Genomic DNA, 25,198 nt, shown 5'->3' with positions numbered 1-25,198 from the left:
CCCCTGCCCCACACACAATGGGACAGGAACAAGGCAGGCTGGGAGGCTCTAAAGCCTTGGGCTCCAAGCCCGCCCAGAGGGTGGGGGGCCGGACGCCTGGGTTCCGCTCAAAGGACTAGGACTGATAAGTGGGAAGCCAGGTGTTCTTGGAGCCCTGGGGCAGGGTGGGAGTGAGGGAGGGGGTAGGGGTTAGGGGAGGAGTCGGCAGGGTGGACAACCAGAGGGTCAGAGAGGCCTGTCAGTGTTGTCTGGCCAGAGTGGAGGACTTGGCCCTTGCCCTTGCTGGCTTTGCCCCGAGGACTTGGGTGGGAGGCGAATGCTGTGTCAGTAGCAGGGGACGATTCCCGGACTCCTAGTGACCACGGGCACCCCTAGGGTCCCTCCGGGTGCTCTCCTTCCCCACTCTGTCTACAGCTAAGCCCTTCTGGACCCCCACCTTTGAGTGCCTTTGGCTTCTTGGGGATACAGGCTCAACAAGGATTCAGCGACCCTTTGTCCTTGAGTCTGGCATTAGGGTATCCCTTCCCCTCCCAGCCCCAATTTCCTGGAACCCCCGCCCCCCATGACTCAAATGGGGGACACAAAAGAGCAGGAAGCTGCCATCCAGGGCCTCCACCCCCACCCTGTCATCCAGTGACGCACGCTTCCCCGGGGGTGGTAGGTCAGCGGATAGGCCCAGCGGTCAGTGCTGAGGCAGGGCCTGCCCACCGGGAAGATCTCGCAAGAGTGCAGGGACGGGGAAACTACAATACCCAGGGTGCAGGAGGTGCACAGCAGCCCTCTTCAGGCACCTCGGGCCGTCGTGCAAACTGGGGTTTGTAGTTCTAAGCCACGGGGTTGGCGGGGGGCTAGAGAGAGGGTTTGAGCTGGGGTACTCTGGTCTAGGGGTCAGAGCCTCGTGGATTTGAGACCACAGAGACTCACAGAAGCTGTGAGAAAGAAACGGAAGGTGAGAGACTGGGAGAGGCAGAGACTGGGAGAGGCAGACAGGCAGACAAACAAACACGGAGATTTGTGTTGGCTGGGCTCCTCTGAAAAGCAGTGGAGGGTAAGGTTGGGGTGGGCCTGGGTGGGGGCCGGGCAGGCGGATCAGCCGGAAGGAACAGGCTGTACCGTGAGCTCTGGGGTCACACCAGGAAGGTAGGGTCTGCCAGCCTGGGGGGAGGTGGGTGAGGGGACCTTGTAAACACAAAGTGGCCTCAGCTCCTGAACACCTGGAGGGTTTGCTCCCGCTCTCTTGCAAAGGGGCAAGTGGGAGGCAGACGCACAAGGTCCAAGCCCAATCCAGACCCGCCCCCGAGGGCCCCGGAGCCCAAGCCGCCACCCCACTCGCCCCCTTCTCCCAGCAAGGCAGGAGGTGGATTCAGGCCCCTTTCCACTTCTGCTTCCCATTCTGCGGGGTCTTCACTATGCAGAGCCCCTGCTGGCCTGGCAGAGAGCCTCCCAGAGCTCACTGTGGTCTGAGCCTCTTCCTGGCTAATCCTTGTTCCTTCTCTCCATTCACAGATATCAGACCTGCATCTTGTTCTGGAAGCTTCCATTGCCTTCCCTTTATCTTTCACAGACATGACTCCCAATGGATGTCTTTGGCTTCTAGCTCCTTCTTGGCGTACTTCCTGAAGGACCTGACCACCACACAGCCCCAGTGTGTTTCCTCTGTGAGGCCTCCCTCAGCACCCCCTCTGTCTATGCTGCCCCACCCCCCAGGCCACTGTTTGTCTCCCCTGCCTCCAGGCCCTGGGAATATCTCTTGCTCTGGTTCCTCCCAGGGGTGGCTCTTGGGCAGCTTTGCTGTCTGTCTTTGACTTCTCTCCCCCATGAACGTGCGTGCTCCGGAAGACCCAGGTCAAGTTCTTCTCATCAGGGATCCTGTTGGGCCTGAGTGCACTGTACCAGGTATATGCTTCACGAACATTGGTTGTTTAGCTGTGAGCATGTGCAGCCATCTAGAGACTGGAAGCTGTGTTCCGGAGGCAGGGGAGAGGGGCCACCGAGAAAGGGGTCGGCTGAGGCGGGACAGGTTTGGATGAACCGAAATAAAACGTCAGTCTTGTGAAAGGTGATGGGTCCCAAGGAGGAGCATTTTCTGGTCACGAGGCGCGGTGGCGCTGATGGCTCTATTGACGTTGATCTGGGCAGAGGGAGCCATGGCAGAGGTTTTAGGAAGAGGAGAAAGCGTCAAAGGAAAGACAGAGAAAAGCTTTATCTTTCACCACAGGGAAGTTTTTCCTCTCCCACTCTTCCTGGGACTGTGGCCAGTACTGGCCTGTGGGTCCTAACTTCCAGTGAGGGACTCTGGCCTTCCCGAATTTTCCACCTGTGGGCTGGGGACTTTCTCTTCCCTCCTCAGGGCCCTGCCCAGTCATGTCTTTTTCCACTTTGCTCTTTGTCAGTCATTCCTGCTAGGGCATTAAGGCTTATGCGGCTCAGTGGACCATTGCTCTTATTAGCAGGTGCATTTTAAAGAGTAATTTCTGAAATGACAAAAATTTCAAGACCTGCAGACTTGAAGTTCCACTGATAGGAAAGTTTTTAATTTTGGATTGTGGGACTTTAAGCTGGAAGGTCTTTGAAGAGAATCCGTTTGGGAGCCCAACCCCTGGGTCCCTGGCAGTGGCTGTGTTTTCTGCCATTGGGAAGGCTGGTCCAGACCCCACCCCCATCTGCCCTGGTCCGTGCAGGTGACAGACCCTTCTTAGGTAGGTAGCCAGGCCTGTGGCTCCTCCTGCTCCCTGAGAAAGATGCAAACCTTGTTCTTGCCTTCCCTTCAGAGCAGAGCACTGGGCAGGGCTTGAGATGGGATGCCCTGACCTTGGGGGAGGGAAGGCTCTGGCCTTGAGGGGGGGTGTGTAGGGCTCTGGGGGGTGTTGAGGGTGGCGGGTGACGGGAGCGGAAGGCCCTGACTCTTTATAGCCCGACCTGGAGTTGTTCAGTGTGAGCTGGAAGTGCCCCACCCTCCCCACTATGAGCAGCTTCCTTCCTGCCTGCTGGCAAGGCCTGGGTGGGGAACAGAGGGGAAAGGAGGGAAGGGAAGGGAAGGGGGGCAACCCAGCAGAGGGAGGGGAGCACCCTTCTTCGGCCAGGAGCCTCCGTTTGATGTAACACATGCTGGCTGGGTTGGGAGCAGAGAGGTTTGCTCAGCTTCCAGATGATACGGTGGAGGCTGGATGCTTGGCGGAGGGGCTTTGGGCCGGGTCTGGGGTGTTTAGGGCTCAGGCAGTGGGAGATGTTGCCTGTCTAAAGGGGGCTCCTGTGCTGGCACTGTGGAGCCATCGTGCCGCCCCAGCCCTTCTTGAGGGAGCCACATGAGGGCAGCAGAGAGCTGAAGAGAAGAGGTTGGAGAAAACGCCTGGACTCAGGCACGCCTGGTCTATGATACCCAGGATGAGCAAGGGCCAGGGGCACACACCTCTGGGCCCATCTGGGGTGCGCGTCCACATCAATCTTCTGGAACCTTGAAGTGGTTTGTTTGCATAAAGCCTGAAGTTCCTGATGACGGCTCTGTGACCAGCCCACCCTGGGAGAACAGGGGTGTCTTCTCTTGGGAAACCTCCCTGCTTCTGCACAGGCCATCCCAGTATGGGGAACTGAAGGTGCAGGGAGCCACGTTTAGCACAACTGGAGGCATGAACATCAGGTGCCAGGGCTCCTGAGAGAGGAGGCAATTCTAGCAGCTGTGAGAGTTGGGGGAAGGAGTTTGGGGCCTCCCTTCGTAGACGCTTGTAGATGCTGCCTCAGTTGCACAGGTGGGCTCCCTAGGGCACATTGACCCTGTTCTGGATACTCTTCTGTCTCTTGGCTTTCAGACTAATAGGAAAGTCAGGGGGTGGAGAGACCTTTGAGACTCTTAAGACCTTACCCTGGGAGTGACCCGTGACGGTCAGCTTTTGGGAGCTCCTGGGGAGTTGGCACTATCTTTGTGAGGGAAACCTGGGTATCTCCAGGCTTTGATTCTCTCTGAAGTTTAGACAGTTTCTTCTGAACCACAGACCTGAAAAGATTGTGTGTGTGTGTTTGTGTGTGTGTGCATGTGTGTAAGCAGGAGTGTGTATGTACGTGAGTGTGTATATGTATGTGTATGTGTATATGTGTATATGTGTAAACACACATATGCATGTGCCCTTGGGCAAGTGTTTCCTGGAACTTCCTCCTTGACCTGCCTCCTCTTCTGGTCCTTGCCCCTTCAATGCTAATTTGGACTAAGAACATCAAGATGAATATGAATGTTTTCACATCCACGGGGACTTGAAATTGCCTTTTGTTCCTGGGATCCAGAGTGAAAATGAAGAGTTTTTAAGGGTCAAGCTGAGGAATGCTGAATGACGATCATGGGGGCCCCTGATTCAGGCCATAGGGCCTCCACATAGGAGGCCACAGTTGTCAGGGACTGGTCTGACAGGCCTGCCCCCTTGCCCCCACCCTCCTCCTCTCTGTCTCCTCCAATCCTTCAGCCTGGCCCAGTTTCCTGGTGTGGTTGCTGTGGTGCTGGGTCTCTTGGGAATTGTGGCTTTGAACATCAAGTGTGCCCAGCATGGAAATTCCGTAGCAACCATCACGAGGATTGGCTAGGCGGAACCCCTTCTCCCTGCCTCTAAGGTGCTCTAGGGAGGGACCAGGCCCTCTCTCCAACCCAGGATGAGATGAGAAGCTTATGGATCCTGTAGCCTGATTTGTGAAATACAGAGACCCTGATCCCAAACCCTGATACTCCTTTCTTTAGACATTATGTTGTCTTCCTGCCCTCCCAACTGGATTATAAGCCCCTTGACTCCCAATGATTATAGAACTAGACATTCCTGCTGTTGATGATGATCCAGTCCTTTCTTGGGGTTCCCATTCTGTTGTCTGGCTTCCTAAATTCCAGCCTAGGCTGCTGTAGGAACTGGCCAACCTCAGTTCCTGGAGGATCCTAATTTAGATATTGTTCTGCCCTGAGCATCCAGAAGAGGGAGCACCTGATCCCTTTCTTTTTCAGGGGAGAAAAACTGAATCCTCTCCTGCTGGACGTTTGGGGCCCCCGTGCATAATCGGCCTCTGCTATCACCTTCACACCCTTATCAGCTCTATCTTCCTACAACAGGGCCCCACTCTGGACTGCTAATTACCCAGAGGGACAGCTATGAGGTGTCCTGAGCCCTCAGACAAATTCTCCCTAACCCCTGCTTTGTAAAGCCTTCCCTTCCCTTCCCTTTCTAGCCTTAAAACCATATCTCCTTACTCTGAAGTCAAAGCATTCGTTGTTTGTACCACTTCTTGCCACATGGGATCTAGGACCATGTGAGTTCTCTTGTTGGATGCCATTAATTGTATTTAGTTCCTGTAATATATAATCTGTTCACATGTAAGCATGTTTTCTTCCCAACTAATTGCAAACTTTTCAAGATCCAGGGACTGGGTTGTATGTTCTGCATTTCTCTAGGGCTTTCTCACAGCATGGGGCACACGAACTGGGGAGATGATGGAGTGGAAGACCTGGTGGGACCTGAGTTCTCTTTTCTAGTCCTTCATGTTGGTTGATGACTCATGGGATGAGGTAGCTACCCTTCAGGATGTGGAGTTAGTTTGGGGTTAGCATTCTCATGCTCATTCTCCCACCCAAGCTGGGGTGGGCTCTGGATTCTGCCTGATGAGATTGGCAGAATGAACAGGGAATAGTTATGAAGAACTGGCAAAGCCACCTCTGTATCTAGAGTTGTTTGGGTCTTGTATCTTCTCTGTCTGTCTGTCTCTCTCATACACATACGCCCCAATGCACACCCTCCCACCCACACAAAGACATCTTGAATTCTTGATTTCTTTCAGTTCTTGTTATATGTGGTGTATAATCCCTGACCTGGTCTGGTGTCGGGGATGGGAAATCACTTAACTAAGAACCAGGAGAGCTGCTTCTTGTACAGCTCTGTTTCTAACTTGTGGCACATTCCTGAGAAAGAATCTGCACTGCTCTGAATCTGTTTTCTCATCTAAAATATGAAAGTGTTCCCTTCTGGCTCTAATATTTCATAAAGCAACACAAACCCCAAGGGAAAGCCAAGGAATTTCAAATGTAAAGTTCAGGGGAGGATTCATATGTTTTCCTTGATGACTTGGGTGGAGATGAGGGAGGAAGGCACTTTCTGGACATACGTGAGACCGGAAGTGGTGCTTCTTAGCACCAATTGGCAAAGCCAGCTCTTGCTTCACCGTATGCTGCCTCCTGGAACTACTGGCCAGTTACTGAAGCATTTTCATGGTTTGGGGTGACTGTCATATTCACTGTGTCCGTAGAAGGGCCCCTCTTTTGCTCACCTGAGCTGCCCTCCCTGGTTTCCTGCTGAGTCTGGCATGGAAGGCTTTCAGCACCTTGGACAGAGACAGAGCTCCCGCCCAGCTGGACCTGTGCAGCCAAGAGAGCTTGGGATCTCTTGCCAGGCCAGCTTCCCTGGCAGGGTGGCATCAAAGCGTGATATGCTCCTTAATATTTTTTAGTCCTTCAGAACACCCAAAAATAACCCCCCAACTATGTCAAACAGTGCACTGGTTCTGCAAACTCTGAGGGCATTATTTAAAAACAACAACGAGATGCCTGGGTGGCTCAGTTGGTTAAGCGTCCAACTCTTGATTTCGGCTCAGATCATGATCTCATGGTTCGTGAGTTTGAGCCCTGCGTTGGGCTTGCACTGACAGGTCCAAGCCTGCTTGAGATTCTCTCTCTCTCTCTCTGCCCCTCTCCTGCTCTCTCTCTCTCTCTCTCTCTCAAAATAAATAAACTTTAAAACAACAACAATTATATCCTAGAACAGTGTCAGGTACATAATAGGTACTTAGCAAATAATTATTTTAAAGGAATACATGCAAATTTAAGCCTCTAGACCAGTATCTTAGTGCCCTCTTTATAATCAGGTTCTCTCTCCCCATCAGTGCCTCCTATATCATAATTCTGGAGCTTCTACTATTTGATAAGTTCTGGAGCCTTGCTTAAGCCCCTTCTTGTGTCTGAGGAGGCTGAGCTCCATCCCTAAATAAAAAATACAGATGGCTATTAGGTTCTCAGGCAGAGGAAATTTAAGCTGACCTCCCCTCTTTGTCATTTGGGAGTAAGTAGATCGGTGGGAGGACTCCACATCTGACTCCTATTGGAATTTTGCTTAATGAAAATGTTCACTCCCTCCCTCTGGGTACCCAAGAAAACCCTGCCCGCCCAGGAGGACCCAGCCTTCCGAGGGAGTCCTCCTGGTGCTCTAACACAGTCAGAGCCCTCCCTCCTCTGAAATCCCCTCTGAAATACAGTGTCACACCAGATTGTTTTCATGACATTCATGCTCATTAGTTCTCCCCAGTTAGATTATGAACTCCTTGCAGGTGGAGTCTGTACCATAGGTCTATTTGTTTTCAAGAGACCCTACAGTGATGAGGACACAGCAGGGTGCAGTGGGAGACTGATGGGTTTGAGGGTCTTCTCACCTACCCTTGTGGGTCCCCCACTGCACTTATTTTTGGTTTGAAATAAATACGTAGGATGGACCAGGGTGCTATCTTTGGGGTCATCATTGGACTCAAGGGAGCTTGGATCAGAAAGCAAAGGCAGGAGGTGGAGCTGGAGTTGGGTGCTGGGGGAAAATAAAGGAATTGTTGATGGGTGGGGAGTGCAGTTGTGTAGAATTAAGGGAATCACTCACTGTTGGGGCTGGAAAGGATCTCAGAGATCAGCTTGTTTGGTCTCCTCATTTTACAGGTAAGGAAAGTGAGATTTAGTGATCCTCCTAAAGTTACACAGCAAACAGGCCTCTTTCCATCACCTCTGACCTGGTTCAAGTCTTTGACATCCCTCCCCTGGACTACTGCGTACCTTGCTGGGGAGGGTTATATTTTTTCAAGATGGTGTTGCCAATAGATACCATCGCACATGTTTTTCTTATAATATGTCAGTCACACTCCTCCAATGAGAAGTGCGGGTCTTTTTCCTCTCTTTGATGAGCCATGATTATGGCAGAAGTTCTTTTATGTGACTTTTGAGGCTACGTTATTAAAGGTGGTACAACTGTTGCCTGAACCGCTCTTGGGACACTTACCCTTCAACCCAGCCATCATGGTGTGAGGAAGCCAGGCAGCCACAAGGAAAGGCTTTTAGGTGTTCTGGCCCCAACCCTGGCTGACAGCCAGCATCATCCACCAAATGTGAGCAAATGAGCTTTTTAGTCCCGATATGAGTGGCGCAGACCAAGTGGTCCTGGCTGAACCTGCCCAAATGGCAGAGACATGGACAAAATAAACACTGTCATTGATTTAAGTCCTGGAGTTTGGGATGGCTCTTAGGCAGCAATAAGTAATTGAAACACCTCATGTTTGCCTCAGTTTCTCCAAACTGTTATACACATTTCATTAATTCAACAGACCTTTATCAGATACTGACTATATGCTAGGATCTATACAAAGACAAATATGATTTCTATATTTGTGGGCCATACATTTCAGCTGCCATCATTGTTCTTGTGCACATAGAATAACATCCAGACTCCTCAGTCTAGTGCTAACGGCGCTCGTCTAATGCTCCAATGACACCACGCCAAACTGTTTTGTCCCCAGACTAATCTTTATTCTCCAGTCTCGATGCCTTTGCTCATTGTTGTCTCTTCCACCTGCAGTGCTCCTGCCCTGCCCCATCTCAATCTTCAAAGACCTGCTCTGAAACCTCCTTCCCTTGCAGGGTCCTCCCTCCCAGACTCCCCCAGTTGAAGGTGAACACACCTCCTTGTAATCCCACAGCACTTAACGCAGACTGCACTGTTTCTTTCTGCCCTCTGCCTTTCTCAAGCCTCAGTAGACTGTGACTACCTGGATGAGGGATCCTGGCTTATCCCTTCTGTTCCCCCCCCCCGCCCCCCCCAACAGTGTCTGGCACCTAGGGCCCAGAATGTCAGAAGCCCCCAGTGGACATGTATGGATGTGATTGGTAGAACCAGAATCAGCAGTCAGGTTTCCCGAATCCTAGTGTCCAGCACCTTCCTTGCTTCTTTTGATACCCCCATGGCAGTGGAAAAGTCCCACCGGCAGCTGGTAGCAGGTTGGTGGGAGACCTCGATTATGGGGCGGGGTTGACAGGGGGTTTGTAGATGGCAGTGACTGGAGGGAGCTCTGGCTCCTTTGCTCCTTTGCTATGGGGCTGAGGTGGGGTGCCCTCCCTCCCCTCCTTTGACTCTCCCTTCCCTTCCTTCCTTGCTTTCAGCAAGCCCTGAGCCCCAGTTCTCGAGGGGCTTCTTTGACCTTACTCCCCTCCAACCCCAGTTCATATCTGAAAAATCCCGTTTCTCAGGACTCAGTTCCACAGAAAAATAAGACCACACAATGCAGCCTGAACTTCCCCTTGCACAGCGAGGGACCTCACTGTGTTCTTCCCTGCACGCCACCCCCCCCGGGGGGGGGGTGTTCTGAGGAATCATTTCTTCCTAAGCTGTCTTGCCTGCGCCCATCTGACTGGAACTGCTTCCCAGTCCCCTGTGATTATCACTTGCTCTCTTGGGTCCTATTTTGTCTTTGTCTTGCTTGGCCTGCTCCTTGGGGGTCCACCAGCAAGCACAGACTTCAATTTCTTGTCTCGTTCCAGGATGCCCTGGCTTGACTCCCTCAAACTGAGCAGGAGCTCAAAGTGGGATGGGCAAGATGTTTTCTCCATAGACTTTTCTCCCTAAATTGTCTCTTTCTGGGAGCTGGGAGGAGCCTATGTGTCCCACTGTCAATACAGCCTCTGCCTTCCCTCAGTCACAGGCAGATTTCGGGAAGAGGTCTTCCCTGGAACCTCTTTGCAAATGGCTCTGTGAGCCCAAAGTAGGATGGGTAGATTCTGGTTACTCTGGGTTTTAAGGTTGGGCACTTTCCTCTTGCTCCTTAATCTGGGGGTAATGAGGGTGGGAAGGTGGGGCAGGCATCTTCATCAGCTTCTCTGTTGCCCTATACCTCTACATGCCTGGTACCTGTAGCCCCAAGAAGGATGTCTTTGGAGACACCTCACCCCCGTTTCACAGCTCCCCTTCCTCATCCCCATCCTTGGCTGTGGGGGTGGCTTAGTGGGACTGCCTTCAGACTCTCCTCTCAACCTCCAGGAAGTCAGAAACCTGCGTTCTGCTTGACTTCTGAGAGAGAGAGACAGAGAGAGAGAGAGAGAGAGAGAGAGAGAGAGAGAGAGAGAGATTTGCCTCTCCTTAGCCTGAGGGAACAGCTCTCTTCACACCTGTATCTGTGCCCAGGAGGAAGGCTACTCTGTGCCTGGTCTTTTCTCTTTTGGGAGGATCAAGGGTCCCTCTGACCCTGTCCCTCTCAACCCAGGCCTGTCCCGGGATGAGAGCACAGGCCTGTCCCGGGAACACGGGTACCGCAGCAGGAACAGCTGGCCAGGCCAAGTGACCAGCTCCCTTCCCTTCGGCCTTGGTTCTGGAGAGAAGGGAACGCCGCAGATGTCCTCCTCCATATCCTCTCTCCTGGTGCCTGTACACACTGCGAACCCTTCCTGACTCTCTCAACCCCCCCAGTCTGGAGGGGAAGCCACCCAGCTCCAACTTGAATCAGCCTGGACTTAGGGCAGGCAACCCAGTGTTGGGGAGGCAGGGGGTAGGTAGTGGTGGTGGTGGTGTGGAGGAGGGGCTGGGCAGTAGTACCCAGATGGGCTGTTGTGCCTGACACCAGGTCACAAAAGAAGGGGAGTTGTGCTAAGGAAGGCCCCAGGCGTCTTGGAGTGCGAGCGAGGAAGCTGCCGGAGGTGGAGAGGGCCGAAGGAATGACTGTACAGGCAAGAGCCTCTGGTCTTTTTTAGCATCAGCTGGTGGAGCCACCTCCTTCTCTCCCACTGGCTGCCTCCCTGAGTCACTGCCCACCCACCAGCAAATAAAAAAGAGGTGTCATCTGCTGGCCAGTGGCCCCATCTGGCCCCGGTGTGTGCATCTTTTTTGCTCCTGGGTGGAAGGTGCGAGTCTGGGTAGGGTGGTCTCACCAAGACCTCTTCCTCTGGGCCTTTCTCCTTCCAGACTCCGCTTCCTTCTTTGCCCTTTGTTCCTCCCCTCCCCCTACATCCCATGATGGTTCTCCCCGGTGACAAGACCCACCCCCTTGCTCCAAGGACAGAGGCAGCTGCAAGCCCTCAGGGGCCCCCACATGGCCCCATCCATCTAGCGGAGCCTCAGATCTGGGCTGCAGGGGAGGGGACCCGAGGCTGGCCGCTCAGCTGGCGACTCCTCCCCACCGGCCAGCTCAGCTGTCAACACTCGGCCTCCCTGCCCTGGCCTTCGCAGGGCCCCGCCTGGCTGCGAAGACCGGGGACACCGTGCCCCAGAGACCCTCACTGAGACCCAGGCAGGCGGTGGGCAGGCGGCGGGCAGACACCCTGCCTGCCCTTGAGCATCCTCGGGCCTCCTTGCCTAAATAAGGGAGCTGCAGCTGGAGTGAGCCAGCTGGCCCGGGGGGGAGGGGCCTGCGGCTAGGCCAGGGTTTTCCGAGGGGCTGGGCCGCCGCAGCGCCGCAGGGCCCCGAGCCCGCCGCGGATTGGGCCTGCAAGGCTGGCCCGCGCTGCAGAGGGAGGGAGGGCCACTCGCACAAGGGGATCCCCAGGCTGGAAACTCGCGCTCAGGGGCCTATCTTTGATCCCGCAGCTAGGAGGCCGTGTCAAAATGTACCTTTCTACCTCTCTGTTCAGGAGAGCCCCGAATAACCCCAGAGAGGGCCGTGTGTGTGTGTACGCGCGCGCGAGCGCGCGCGCGTGTGTGTGTTTGTGTTGGGGGGTTGCTCTGGGTGCGTGCCCCTCCTAAATCTCACCCACCCTTATTCCAAATCGCGTCCCACCCGGGGCCTGCAGATCATCTTGCCCTTCACGTTTCCCGTGCCTCCCCTGACCCTGGGCTCATCCTCCCAGGGCCCAGGCCTCGCCCGTGTCACCTACAGCGGGCTTTGGGCGCTTGTTGTGTGTATCCAGCCTGTGCTTGGAGTGGTGGGCGACAAGGGCATAAGGGGCCAGACCTCTCCAAGTCAGGTTTCTCAGTCCTTCCAGCCCGGGGGTCGGGGGTGGAATCCCCAGGCCCCTCCCTGGCCGTCTGAAGGCCGGTCATCACACCTACCCTCACTGTTCCCCTACCTAGGGGTCCCTTCCCCCTCTTTGGGGCGCGCGAGTCCCGGGGGCTCCTGGGCTGAGCTAGGGGCTGGGGTGGGGGGAGCCCTTGACGCTGCTCAGCCAATGGGAAGGGCGGGCGCGCGGGGTGTGGGGGGGGGGGGAAGAGGGCGGTGCTGCGGGCGCGCGGCGGGCGGGAGGGGGCCGGGAGGCGGGGGCCGGAGCCCGAGGGGCGCGCGCCGCGTTAACCCTTCCGCCGCCGGGCCGAGCCGCAGGCGCAGCCGGAGCCGCGGGCGCCGGAGCGGCTGTCGGCGCGGCGGGCGGGAGCCGGGAGCCCGGCGCTCGGGCGGGCGGAGCGCAGCGCGGGGACGCGGCGGAGCGGGGCCCGTGGCTCGGAGGGGGCCGGCAGACAGGTGTGCGGGCGGCCGGGCGGCCCGAGCTCAGGCGGCTCCAGGCCCGGCCCGCGGTCAGGAGCCGGGAGCCGAGCGGGGACCCCGCGCCCGCAACCGAGTCCCGGCCCCGCCCGTGGTCTGCTTGGCCGCGGGGTGCGGGGATCACGGCCGGGCCGGGCCACCCGAAGCCTGTGTCGGGCCGGGCCGGGCCGGGGTGGGTGGGGGCCCGCCCGGCCCGCCCATGGGCTCAGGATGCCGGTGCGGAGGGGCCATGTCGCGCCGCAGAACACCTTCCTGGACACCATCATCCGCAAGTTTGAGGGCCAGAGTGAGTGGGGGAGGGGGCCGGCGGGGAGGGGGCTCTGGGGGCGGGCCGAGCGCTCCCGAGTGTGAATGGAGGGGCGTGCCCCGGCCGTGTGCTTCGGGCTGGTGCGAGTCAATGGGGGCTGGTGGCCTCAAGGCGCTGGCCAGGGGTCTCGAGGGCAAGGCTTGGTGCTGGGGGCCGTGGGTTTGGAGCCAAGGGGGCTGTATTGGGGCGCAGGGCTGGAGGCTCAGCTCAGGCTTCCAGGATCCGGAGTGTGTGTGACATCTCAAGTGTGCAGGTATCCCTAACTCCGGTGCCTGGATGTGGATGGGGCTGTGTGGGGGCAGGGACAGAACATGTATGGTCCAAACTGTGAGACACTAAGTACTGTGTCTCAGCCGTCTTGACTGTGTTTTTGAGAGACTGAGAGCCAAGCACTTAGAGTCAGTGCCTAACCTGCTCCTGGGGTGTGTGTGTGACCCATGAGTTCGGCCCTGCTTGGGCAGTGGGGAGGTATTTTGGACAGAGCTGCAAACTGTGGGTTCCCAGGTGACAGGGTGTCATGGCCTGAGACTGGGCTCTAAGGGTCTAACAGGCTCAATGCAGTGCCCCCATATTGTTGATTTTCCTGCCCTGAGCCCCTTTATGGGGACTACAGCACCCCTAAGCCTGGTCCCGTAGGGGAGGCTTCCAGAAGTGTCCCAGGCTAGGTGAATGTTCTGGTGTGGGTGTTTTATCCTCCCAGCATGTGTGCGTCTCTCTCCAAGGCTGCATGTGCCATGGTGGGTGTGACTGCCAAGGGCCCTGGGAGCAGGGAGCGGGTGACATTCCTTGCCCATGACCCTGTGAGCACAGGACAACGTGTGCTTGTAACTGTGGTGGGGGGAGGGAGGGATCAGTTTGACGGGCAGCATTGTCTGAAGCCGAGGAACAAGATGATCCTGAGGGGGAGGAGACTGACACGGTGGAGGGCCACAAGGTGGGGTCTTTCCTTTTCAAAAGCTCCCGGAGGCTGTGTCTGCATGGAAAGAACCTGGGCTAGGATCTGGGGGCTCAGCTTCTGGCCCCACCTCTGCCACTGACTGCCACGTGACCTTGAGTGACTCTTCCTTCTCCAAATATCAGTTTCCACATCTGGAAAGGAGGGGGTGGCCAAAGGAGCCTTTCAGATCCCTTCTGTGGTGTATTCCAGGAGCTCGGAAGGGGTGGGGGTAGGGCCTGCCTTCGAAGAAACTCGCTCTTCTCTCTCTGGGCCTGGGAGCTGGTTTCTCTTCTCCAAAGCTGGTGTGTGTGGCTGGCACTCTGGACTGCCTTGGGCTTAGGTGGAGGTGGAGGCCAAGTCAGGGGTCTTTTCGTGTGACAAGGAACCCTGACTCCTGATGGCTGCCTGGGAGTTGTGGAGGCCTGGTGAACTGACCTAAAGATGACCCAACTTCAAAAACTAACTTCCTGGAGACAGGATAAGGGATGGCTTTAGGCAGCCTGTGTCGGGGAGCCCTTGCTGTAGCAGCCTGGGCCTTGTCCATGGGATTGCCCAGAGCTGCAGACTGAGAGGGCTGTGCCTGCTGGAAGGCGAGGGGGCAGAGTTCCAACTGCTACCCAAAGCCCCAGCATTAAAGGCCAAAGTGGCCGGAAACTTCTGTGTTTATAAAAAGCTCTTATCCCGGAGTATCTTCCCTGGCACCAGCTGGGTCTGCCGCCTGCCTGCTGCTCACCTGCCAGCTAGGCCCTGGGGGCAGGTGTGGAGTGGGTGACCCACGTCCAGCTGAAATGGGTCCATTGGGGCACCTCATCTTGACGGGGTCAAACTGAAGAAGGCCTCCCTTCCCTGGGTCTGTCTTCTTACAAGCGGGCCACTGTCTCAGGTCCATCCCTGGCTCCCGGTATTTTCCGGGATTGAAGCCTCAGGTCCCTTTCCTTGCTCCCTATGACCTTGGGCTTCTGCCTGTGACCCTCCTTTTATTCCTTCTTCTGTCAGACCTAAGTTCAAAAGCTAGCTCTTTTACAAGCTGCAAGATGTGGGCATGGCTCTGAACTTCTTTTGAGCCTCAGTTTCTTCATCTATAAAACAAAGCTAATGATGCCTATCTTATGGGGTTGTCAGAGTATTAAATGAGAGAGGGCATCGTAGGTGTTCACGTGGTACTTCCCTCGTCCCCTTTAGAGTGCCCACTGTCCAGCCCCTGACTGCCCTTAAGGGGCGCGTAAGTCCCGGGAAGTACTGACCTGGTAGGGTCCCCAGGTACTTGGGGGAGTGATATCCTAAGGATCCCCGGGGTAAGGAGTGCCCAGTGTGCGCCCCCCCCCCCCCAACCCCCGCCCCCAGTCTAGAGAGCAGAGGTCAGGAAGAGAAGCGGGACGACCTGATGCAAAGGGAAGGCTAGCCGCCATCTCTGGCCCTTCCCAGGCTCCCTTTCCAGGCCCAGTGTTTATCCCTCCGCCGCGGCTGCTGACACGCGTTGCTGACACCCGCCCAGGCTGGCCTCGGCCCCGGGCGCGGAGGGGGCGGGGGGCCGCTGGCAGCCTGCCCGGGGGAAGCCATGCAGCCAGCCCGCGGGCCGGGCGGGGGAGGGGGCGCGTCGCCGGGCAGGGCCGGCGGAGGCACCTGTGTCGGGCCACACAGCTGCATTCGCCCCCTGCTAGGGACCCCAGTCGCCGCTGTGCTGCCTGGGGCGGGGAGTCCCCCGGCGGGTGGCTGTGTGTGACAGGAGAATGCGCGGAAGGGCTGGGAGCCCCCGAGGCAGGGGTCCCTGCTCACGTGCCTGCTCATCCCCGCCCCCCCAGGCCGCAAGTTCATCATCGCCAACGCTCGGGTGGAGAACTGCGCCGTCATCTACTGCAACGACGGCTTCTGCGAGCTGTGTGGCTACTCGCGGGCCGAGGTGATGCAGCGGCCCTGCACCTGCGACTTCCTGCACGGGCCGCGCACGCAGCGCCGCGCGGCCGCGCAGATCGCGCAGGCCCTGCTGGGCGCGGAGGAGCGCAAAGTGGAGATCGCCTTCTACCGGAAGGATGGTAGGCGCGGGCCGGGGCGGGGCCGCGACGAGGGGGCGTGGTCGCGACTAGGGGGCGGGGCCGCGAGGGACTGGGGTGGGGGTAGGGACGGCTGGATCCGGCGAGGCCAGAGCGTGGCGGGAGACCCGGCGAGTGCCCTGCGGTGTGTGACCCCTAACTGGGGCCACTGCTGTGGGTCAGGTGGCAGGCGCCGGCTGGGCATTGGGGTTGCCGGACGGAGTGGGTCTCTTCACCTCATTCATTCTGGCGGGATGGTTTTTGGGGTGACCAAGGGGCTGTTTGGCTGTGGGTATGGCGCCTTTGGTTTCTTCTTTCCCTGGGCTAACGTGGGCAGGTTGAGGTAGGTGGGCTGGAGTTTGACGGGGCCGGGATGGCAGGTGAGTGGAAGGAGTTGACAGAAGGTCAGGTTGGTGGCTGGGCACTGACTTCCGGCCCAGGCCTCTAGCTCCCCTAGGGCAGCCCCTGCCAGGTGATTGGTCTGGAGAGATGTCACTGAGGGTGAGGCAGGGGGGCTGCAGGACTCTGGCTCTCTGCTGTCCTTCTCCTGCTCCTCTCTCTCCTGTACTTAGGCTGCACCTGGCAGGAGGTGCGTGCCTCTCCCCACAACCTCCGTTCCCTTTGTCTCATGGTTTGAGTGCCCGCCCATCACCCATCACCCCTTCCTTCGCCAGGTGTCTCTGCTCAGCCACCGCCTCCCAGCCCAGCTGCTCTGGGCTTCCGGACAGTGGATAAACAGAACCCTGGGCGGGGCTGCTCTCGCACTGTGCCTGCCCTGGTGGGCTGGGCTCTGCTCAAGGAGGGCAGTGAAACAGGGCTTTGGCAGGCCTGCAGGTATTGGAGGGCTGGGGAGGTGGCTCCAGAAGGTGCCACTGGACTGGCCATGGATGCCCAAACTCTGCTACTCACTAGTGTGTATCTGATGAGCATTCACTGAACCCCTGTGAGCCAGGTGCAGTGCTAGGGTCCTGTAGATAGCTCAGTGAACAAGACAGATGAGGTTACTGCCAGATGGGAGCTTACCTGCTGTAGATAGCACTCTCCGCTTTCCCCTGTGGGTAGGCAGAGTGAGCCAGCGGTCCTGTGTGCACCTGGCGCTGTCCCTGGAATATCCCCTGCATGCTCAGTCTAGCGAAGCTGCCTTGCATCTCTCGATGGCCCCGCTTTTGCAGGCGTGCACAGCCTGTGAGATCACTGGACCGCGTTAGAAGGGGCACTCTCACTGGGGTCCTGTGGAAGGGAGTTTGCTTATAGAAAATGGGGTTCTGGCTGGGAGGCAGGGGCCAGGAGAGTAGATGCAAACTCTGAACCTTCTGTTTTTCCACTGAAGTCTCCCCAGAACCTGAATCAGAGCAGATCTGTTTTTCTATCTGCCGGGCCATCTAGTGCTAGCACGCATTGGTGGGTGGCTTCTATGTGCTGGACGCTGGGCTAAATGCTTCACTTAGCTTATCTCATGGAATCTTCACAACAGCCCTGGGAGGTAGACACCATTTGCATCTCCATTTTATGGATGAGGAAACTGCACCAAAGTCGCACAGCTAGAAAGTGGCAGAGCTGGGAACGGAGCTCTGTCTGTCTGATCCGAGCCCGACCCGTCCTGCTTTGCTGTCACCTATTAAAAATGGCCCCACATAGGTACAGGCATATCTGTATCCTGCACGTGATTTTGTGTACAATTTGATTCTGAAAGTTTGCAAACCATTGGTGTGATGAAAGGAATGTTGATACGTAAGTCCTGGGATCAGGTCTAACACCGGAAATTAGGTAGCTTGAGAACTTGGTTCCTGCCTTGAGCCTGTTTCTGCTTCCAGGGTAAGGTGCTCACGCAGCCCCTTGGCAACAGGGGCCTGGGTGCTTCCATCTTCCCCATGGTGCTCGGGGAACTGGCTCTCCTTCTCGTCCCAAGATGGCTCCTTTGGGAGAAGATGGCCATGGGACCCCTTCTTCTGAGGTGCTATCGGGAAATCTTGGTGACCTTGAGGATCACTTCATCCAGCCCACTTGAGTTACAGATGGAGAAGCTGAGAAGCAGAGGTCCAGTTACTAGTTAACCAGCAGATGAAGTGGGACTAGAACCCAGGCCCCCTGCCCAAGTGCACGTTCTTTCCTCCCTCCCGCTACTCTCCAAATGGGGATGCCATCCAGAAAATCGTGTGCCAGTCCTCTCTGCCTGCCCTCTTGTCTGCTCTCACCTAGTTTCTCCTGTTGGCCAACAGGCTGGCCTTGACCCTCGGGTCCTATGGGTCCCCATTTGTCCTGGCACTTGAGGCCCAAGATGCAGACAGATCTCCTCTGCCTCCCTTCTCTCTGCCTTGAAATGCTTAGGCCCTCAGGCAGATGCCTGTGGCCTGCCCCGTGCCGTGTATGCCGTGTATGTGTATGAATAGGGAGGCAGAGGTGAGGAAGGGCAGTGCCGCCACTCGCTTCTGTCCAGGCCCTTTTCTGGGTCTCTGCCTGGGCCAGCCACCGGAGAGTGGGTCCCTGGGCTTCAGCTCCAGGGAGGTGGGTGGCTGGGAAGGAGGCGGGGCCTTTTGCTGGCAGGCGCCACTGTGGACAGCTGTGCTGTGTCGGTGCCTCAAGCCTAGCTCTGTGCAGTGTCAGGGCCTGGAGCCAGACAGCCCCATTATTTAGGTGCTGGGACTGCTGGGAGGTGGGGAGGCCAGACTTGGGGCGGGGGGTGGGTGCGGGCTGGAGGGAGAGACACGAGGTGCCAGGGCTCGCTGGCCCCGTGTCCGTGCCCCTTAACACGAAGCCCAGGATTAAGACGGACCTGGGAGTAGAGCCGGCAGCTTGGGGCCGGCAGGCAGTAGCAGCCTGGGGGGCCCTGGGGCCACGTCTTGGTGGCAGGTGCTGCTGATGCACACCTGTGTCCCTCCACGGTTGGAGGGGTGGGTGGTGGGTCCTTTGGCGGCTCTTCCTCACTTGCTCTGTCCTCTGCCAGGCCTCAGGGAGGCCCCCTGCTCTCTGTCCCTTTTGTTCTCTGCTCTCTGTTTTCATCTGTCTGCGCCCCGCCTCCCACCGAGTTCAGCCTCTGCTCAGGGACTCTGCTCCTCTTCTCTTCCAAGGTGGCCTCCCTGCCGACTCCTGTCCCCTTGGTCTTTATCTCCTCCTCCTTACACCTGTCTCCCTTCTTCCCTCCCTACAGCACCCCTGAGCCTTCCTCCTCACCTCTCTTCCTCTGCCCCTCTGGGCTCTATCTGGAAGTCTCTCTCTCTCTGGCTCCCCATACCTCTGTCTGTTCTGGCCTGGTCTCCACGTCCCTGTGTCCCCGGGGGCCTGTGCGTGGGTGGGGGACGGGGGTGTCTCTAGAGAAGAGTCAGTCGGCTTCTCCACTCCAGCTGCAGGCTGGTTGCCATGGCGACAGGGTCAGAGGGCCCCCACTGCAACAGCTGAGCTGTGGGCTGGGAGAGGGGTGGGGACCATGGGGCCCGCACGCTCCTCAGTGTCCCTAGTGCCCACGGGGAGCCAGAGCCCCAGTGGTGGCCTCGCACCCACTGCTGTGTGGTTCCCAGACTCAGACTACAGCGTCTCAGGTGCTTGGGCAGACACTTCGGGCCCCAGCAACCCTCCATATATACCGGGCCACTTCCCCGTTTCCTCCTTGTCCCCTGATCAGACTCCTCACTGTGACACTCTGAGACTCCTCCCTTTTCCATCGTGGCCGAGCTCTGCCCAAGCTCAGACGCCCACTTCCTGTGCCCCTGTCCAGGTCGTGATCCTCAGGCGCCCAGACCCTCATCAGCTGGGCTGCTGGTGAAGGAGCCCCTGGGTATACTGAGGCCAGGCAGGCAGGTGAGACAGAGGTGGGGGTCCAGGTGTGTCCCGTGTCCCTGAGATGGGAGCACACCAGAGCGATTTCTGGAGGAATGAGTTTAGACGCAGGCAGCACCTGTCTCAAGGGTGGAAGCCTCACGGGGGCTCCCTCCACCTTGGGCCTCCAGTCAGGGCCTGGGTGGCTTGGATACGTGGCGTGTGAGAGCACGTGCACGTGCCCCTGCACGGTAGCCAGGAGCAGGGCCCAGGGGCCTGGGGGGCCCTGCTGCCCCCAGCCAGCATTTCTTCTGCAAGGCCGCTAGGGAAGGGTCATTCCTGAGCTAGAGTAGGGTGCCCTGGCCTGCTTGGGAGCTTCCTGTCCCAGCACCACCCAGGGGTGAGGTAGCCTGCCAAGACTGAGGGTGTCAGCCACTTCTGGCCCGCTCTGGGGTCTGGAGAGTGTTGGGAGGGCGGCTCCTCTGTGTTGTGTCTGCTGTAGCCCCCGGAGAGGAGCTATGTAAATATTTGTGCAGAGCCTTCGTCCACAATGAGAGCAGAGTTTGACGGTGGCCTTGGGCTCCAGGGAGGGGGGCTGTGGGCATCAGGAGGGCCGGCATGGGTGTGTGAGATGGGGTGAGACTCAGCCTCTTTGCTGCCTAGAGGTGGCTTCCAGGGCGATGTGACTTGAGAGGTTCCAAGAAAGCCCTTTTGCACTTAAATATCCCCTCTGAGGATGCCCCAGATGCCTCCACTAGGGAAAGTTTTGCTTGGGTGGAGAATGAGCCTTGCTTTTGAAAAACATGTTCTTTCTCATCACCTGCCCCTGCATGTAGGGGGGAATGTGGAAATATCAGTCCCTTAGTGCGATTGACTTTGACAGAAACTTTCCTCCCTGATATGGGAGCAGGGCTAGAAGAGGTGGTCGTGGTGGGACACCTGGGACACGAGACGAGAATGGGAGACTTGGGGCACCTGGGTGGCTCAGTCAGTTAGGCGTCTGACTCTCGATCTCAGCCCAGGTCATGGTCTCACGGTCCGTGGGATTGAGCCCCGCATCGGGCTCTGTGCTGATAGCATGGAGCCTGCTTGGGATTCTCTTCTGCCCTCTCTCTCTCTCTCTCTCTGTCCCTCCCCACCCTCTTTCTCTCAAAATAGGTACATAAACTTAAAAAAAAAAAGAATGGGGGAGGCTCTGGATGAACTGCTGTCCCCCAAAATCCCCTGCAGGCTTTAATCTAGGGGCCATAAAGCTCTCCATGCTATGGACTGTGGGTGGCCTCACACAGGCCTCTCTCTGGTTTGGTCATCTGTCTACCAGACAAGAAGTGTCTTCTCCTTGGCCCATATTCTCCCTCCTTCCCAGTTCTGGACGAGATTGCCGTGTCTGACCTCCCCAGCTAGATCATAAGCTCCACGAAGGCAGAGAGTAGCCTGTCTGTTTTGTTCTCTGTGGTATCTGTGTCTAGTCCACACTGGAGCTCGGTACAAATGCATGAATGAATGAATGAATGAATGAATGAATGAAGGGCTGGGCAGTGTGCTGTATTGTAGAAGCCCTATACTCGGAGTCAATGACTTGGAACAATTTCTGGCTCAGCTAGACTTGCACCTGCTTGGCCATCGGCCATGTGTCCCCAGGTCCTGGCCAGCCAGGGGAAGTGAGCTGACCCAGGGCCTCAGCATCTCTGTCCCCTACGGTGCTCCCCTCCTTGCCTTGTGCCCTGCTCGCAACCCCTGCTCGCCTCTCCCCCTCCTTCCCCAGGCTTCTGCCTCTCCCTCAAATCACTGAAACCGTATTTGTGTTCATGTTTCTTTTTTTTTTTTTTCTTTCTCTTTCATTTCATTTTCCTTTTTATCTCACTCTCCAGCCCCATTACCCTCCCCTTAGGCAACCATTCAGATGTACTTACTGTGAATGTGTTGCTTGCATATGTTCTTGCAAAATGTGTATTTTGTCTGGATACACACAGGCTTAATTTATGTAAATGATATGTGCTATATATTATATTCTGGTGTTCACTTGACTTGCACAGGAGTATGCCTTTCAGTCCATCCAGGTTGCTACTTAGCATCTAGTCTGTAGCTTTGTATTTTGTGGTGTGTACCCACCTCAGTTTACCTGCCTGCCCTCCTGGGCAGCCATCTCCAGATTTCCCGCATAAATAATGCCGCAGTGAACATCCTCAGCCATGGTCCCTTCTGGACTCGGGTGAGGATGTCTTTGGGATGTATCTGCAGGGGTGGGATTGCTGGATCACAAGGTTTGTGGACACTTAATTCAACTAAGCACTGTCAGACTGTACCCCAGCATAGCTACCCCCATCACCACTTGCCTAAACAGGGTACCAGATTTCTAGTCCCTCATATCTCTGCCACACTTGGCGTCATCCACGTTTATAATTTTTGCCAACCTAATAGGTGAAAGTGATAACTGGCTGCCTTAAATTTGCATTTGTTTGATATTGTGTGAGTCCTGGCGTGTCTTAGGCTCCATTGCGTTTTGTGTCGATTTGCCTGTGAGTTGCCTGTTCATATCCTTGCTCACTTTTCTTTCTTTCTCTCTCTTTTTTTTAATGTTTATTTATTTTTGAGAGAGAGAGAGAGAGGCAGAGAGAGAGAGAGAGAGAGAGAGTGAGAGAGAGAGAGAGAGAGAGAGAGAGAGAGAGAGAGACACGGAGCACGAGCGGGGGAGGGGCAGAGAGAAAGACACAGAATCCAAAGCAGGCTCCAGGCTCCAAGCTGTCAGCACAGAGCCCGACGCGGGGCTCGAATCCAAGAACCTTCAGATCATGACCTGAGCTGAAGTCGGATGCTCAACCAACTGAGCCACCCAGGCGCCCATCTTTGCTCACTTTTCTCATGAAGCTACTGTCTTTTGCAGGAGTTGCTTGGGTATTCTAGAAATACACATGCTTACAGTTAAATATTCAATATATGGGTTCCAGACATTCATTCCTGTTGGATGGAGATATTGCAAGTATCTTCTCCCGTTCAATTATCTCTCAACTTTATCCGACAAAGACACTTTGTGTTGATACAAATTAACTGACTTTTAGCTTTGTTTGTGCTTTTGAAGTTTTGTTTAAGAAATTGTTCACCACCCTGAGGTTGCAGAGGGCTCCATTTTCTTCTATTAATTTAATTGTTTTACCTCTCTCGGTTGGCTTTCATCCATCCTGAGCCTCCCTCTGTGGTGTCAAGCGGGGATCAAGTTATATTTTTTTTTTCCGTGTCGTGAGCCAATTTTCCCCACACACCTAGTAAACAGCCTGTTCTTTTCCAGCATTCGCGGGGCCACCTTGATCGTAAGCTAATTTCCCATCTATCCATGGGTCTGTCTTGGAGCTCCCTGTTCTGTTCCAAACATTTATTTGTCTCTTCTTGCATCAAAACCACACTAAAACAACTGTGGCATTTAGTATGTCTTAGTATCTGGAAAGGCGAATATTCCGTCTTTCTTCTTCTTTTTAAAGATTGACTCAGGTATTTGTGGACCTCTCTTCTTCTTTATGAACTTCAGAGAAAGTTTCTCGAGTTCCTGGAAAGAAAACCCATACTAGAATCTTGACTGGAATTAGATTAGTTTTGCAGATCAGTTTGGGGGAGAATTGACATCTGTATAATATCCGTCCCATCCGAGAGGCTGGACTATCTCTCCATTTATCAGATTGTTTCTGTACTCTTGATTAGTTTTAAGTACCCCCCCCCCCCCCCCGCCCCCGCCTCCCCACAGAGGTCTTGTGCATTTTTGATCAATTCCTAGTTACTTTATAGTTTTTGTTGCTATTACGAAAGAGACCTTGGTTTTGACTACCTGTTCTAATAGTTTTGTGCTGGCGGAGAGAAATACTGTCCATTTTGGGGCTGACCTTGCATCTGGCAGCCTCATTGAGCTTGCTCTCTTATTAGTTCTAATTGTTTCTCTGTTGATTTTGTTGGTTCTGTGGGGAGATGATCCTATCATCTGCAGACAATGCCAGTTTTCTATGTCTTTGTTTGGGTCATTGCCATGTGTTTTGATGGTCAGAGGTCCATCTGACTCCTCAGGAGGCTTCACGGGTGTCTGCATTTGTACCTGCATTTGTTCTTTGGAGCGTCCCAGCGTCCTGTGAACGGGGAGAGTCCTGGAGGGAATACAGCTCTTGCTTTAATGATTGAGAAGCTGTGGCCGCCTGGGCGATCGATGAGAGTGCTGGAATTGGGGTGGGTGTTCTCAAGGCATCCCCTGGCTCTCTGGGGTATGCTGGGAGCTAAGGTGGGCATGTAGTTCTGGGGCTTGCAGACAGTTGGAGGCAGGTCGGGACCCCAGGTTGTTTCCTGGTGGACTGTGGCTGTTTGCCCTCGCTGCCCAGCGGCAGGCTGTGCGGGAGTCACAGGAAAGAGCACTGGTAGGGGTCTGAGGCTCAGAAACTCCGTGCCTTTGTGGCTCTTGCTCTGGTCCCCTGCCCTGGTTCCTGGGCTGCCGGCCTTTATGTTCCACGCTGTTGATTAGATTTAATAGCACTTCAGGAAAAGACACCTTGATTCTCATGGTGGTTCCAACAACTGTCTCGACTCAGCACGGTTTTGAAATGGGCAAATTCTATCATGAAAGGCCAGTTGGCCCCCCGGGATCTGAAAGGGAGTTTAGATGGGAGGGGGGATGGCCCTGTCTGCACCCACCTAAGTGCAGGTCACCACCCTGACGACCAGTCCTTGGATACCTGCTTGCCCAGGACTTCCTGTGAAACCAGCCCAGCCCTGGCCTCAGGGCTCCAGCTTGGGTAGGGGGGAAAGAAGGAAGCTCACCCCAGAAGCCAGTGCACAATTACCTCCTACATTAGGGATATAGTGTTAGAAATTCTCAAAGAGACGTATCACATGGGCCAGATGGAGCAGTCAGTAACATCTTTGTAGAGGGGAGTCCTGCGGGTCCTGGAGGGATGGCAGGAGCTGGCAGGAGGAGGGGTGGGGGCTGTGGAGTTGGAGAACCAGGCGAAGCTGGGGTGCCCTGAAGGGGCTCTGAGGGAGCACCCGGGACCCGGCAGGCTGGGAGGCCCACCCGGGACGGCGGGCTGAAAGGTCTGAGGTGGTTGGGATCAGGGATTCCGGAGGATTCCAAGGGGGGGCAGACTCCAGGAAGTAGGAGGGGGAAGGGAAAGCTTGGAGGAGGGGAATGAGAACGGAACTGGAGAGCAGCCTTCCCCACGTGAACATGGCCTTGTTTCACCTTCCCAAGGCTCCTGGGGGCAGGGCAAGGTCGTGGCTCCCAGATTACATAGACACGTGGCTGTGTCCCTGGAGGTGGATGGGGCTTGGACCCAGGGCTTGTCTAGAAAGAACTCTTCTCCTGAGGCTGTTGCATTGTCCCTGGGGAAAGGTGGCACAGGCTGGCCGTGCAGTGGGTTTGCGGGGGAGGGGTGGTAGTCTGGCTCGCAGCACAGAGGGCCCCAGAGGGCCCTATAAATGACCCTATAAATCCCTGGGAAGGTGTCAGGCTGGTGGAGGCGTCTGTCTGGAGATGGGAGATGGTCTTTCTGAGTGAGTCGGGGGCCGGATCATGGCTTCCCAGCTCCTGCCCTACAGCGGTCATTCTGCATTGCTCAGCTCCTGGAGGGAGTCAGGGGCAGAGGACCCCCCCCCCCCCCAAAACACACACACACACTCACTGGCTGACCTCTCAGG

The 25,198-nt window shown here is 56.1% G+C and overlaps 1 protein-coding gene across 4 annotated transcripts in view; it reads left to right on the top strand.

Annotated features, from left to right (window-relative positions):
• The first annotated feature begins 12,299 nt into the window (after positions 1–12,299).
• KCNH2 (potassium voltage-gated channel subfamily H member 2) overlaps positions 12,300–25,198 on the top strand; it is a 32,314-nt gene continuing 19,415 nt past the window's right edge. The window contains exons 1-2 of one of the 4 annotated variants that reach the window (XM_053898689.1): positions 12,300–12,790; positions 15,551–15,781. In XM_053898689.1, coding sequence (XP_053754664.1) covers positions 12,715–12,790; positions 15,551–15,781 — 307 coding nt within the window. In that variant the 5' untranslated portion in view covers positions 12,300–12,714. The remainder of the gene's footprint in view (positions 12,791–15,550; positions 15,782–25,198) is intronic. The other 3 variants (XM_053898687.1, XM_053898686.1, XM_053898688.1) reach the window with 3 other exon arrangements.

This window comes from Panthera pardus, unplaced genomic scaffold, assembly GCF_024362965.1.
Source record: "Panthera pardus isolate Hobbes unplaced genomic scaffold, ASM2436296v1 HiC_scaffold_9, whole genome shotgun sequence".
Classification (NCBI taxonomy): Eukaryota; Metazoa; Chordata; class Mammalia; order Carnivora; family Felidae; genus Panthera; species Panthera pardus.
The sequence above is the reverse complement of the archived record's forward strand: the minus strand, read 5'-3'. Positions and strand labels throughout refer to the sequence as shown.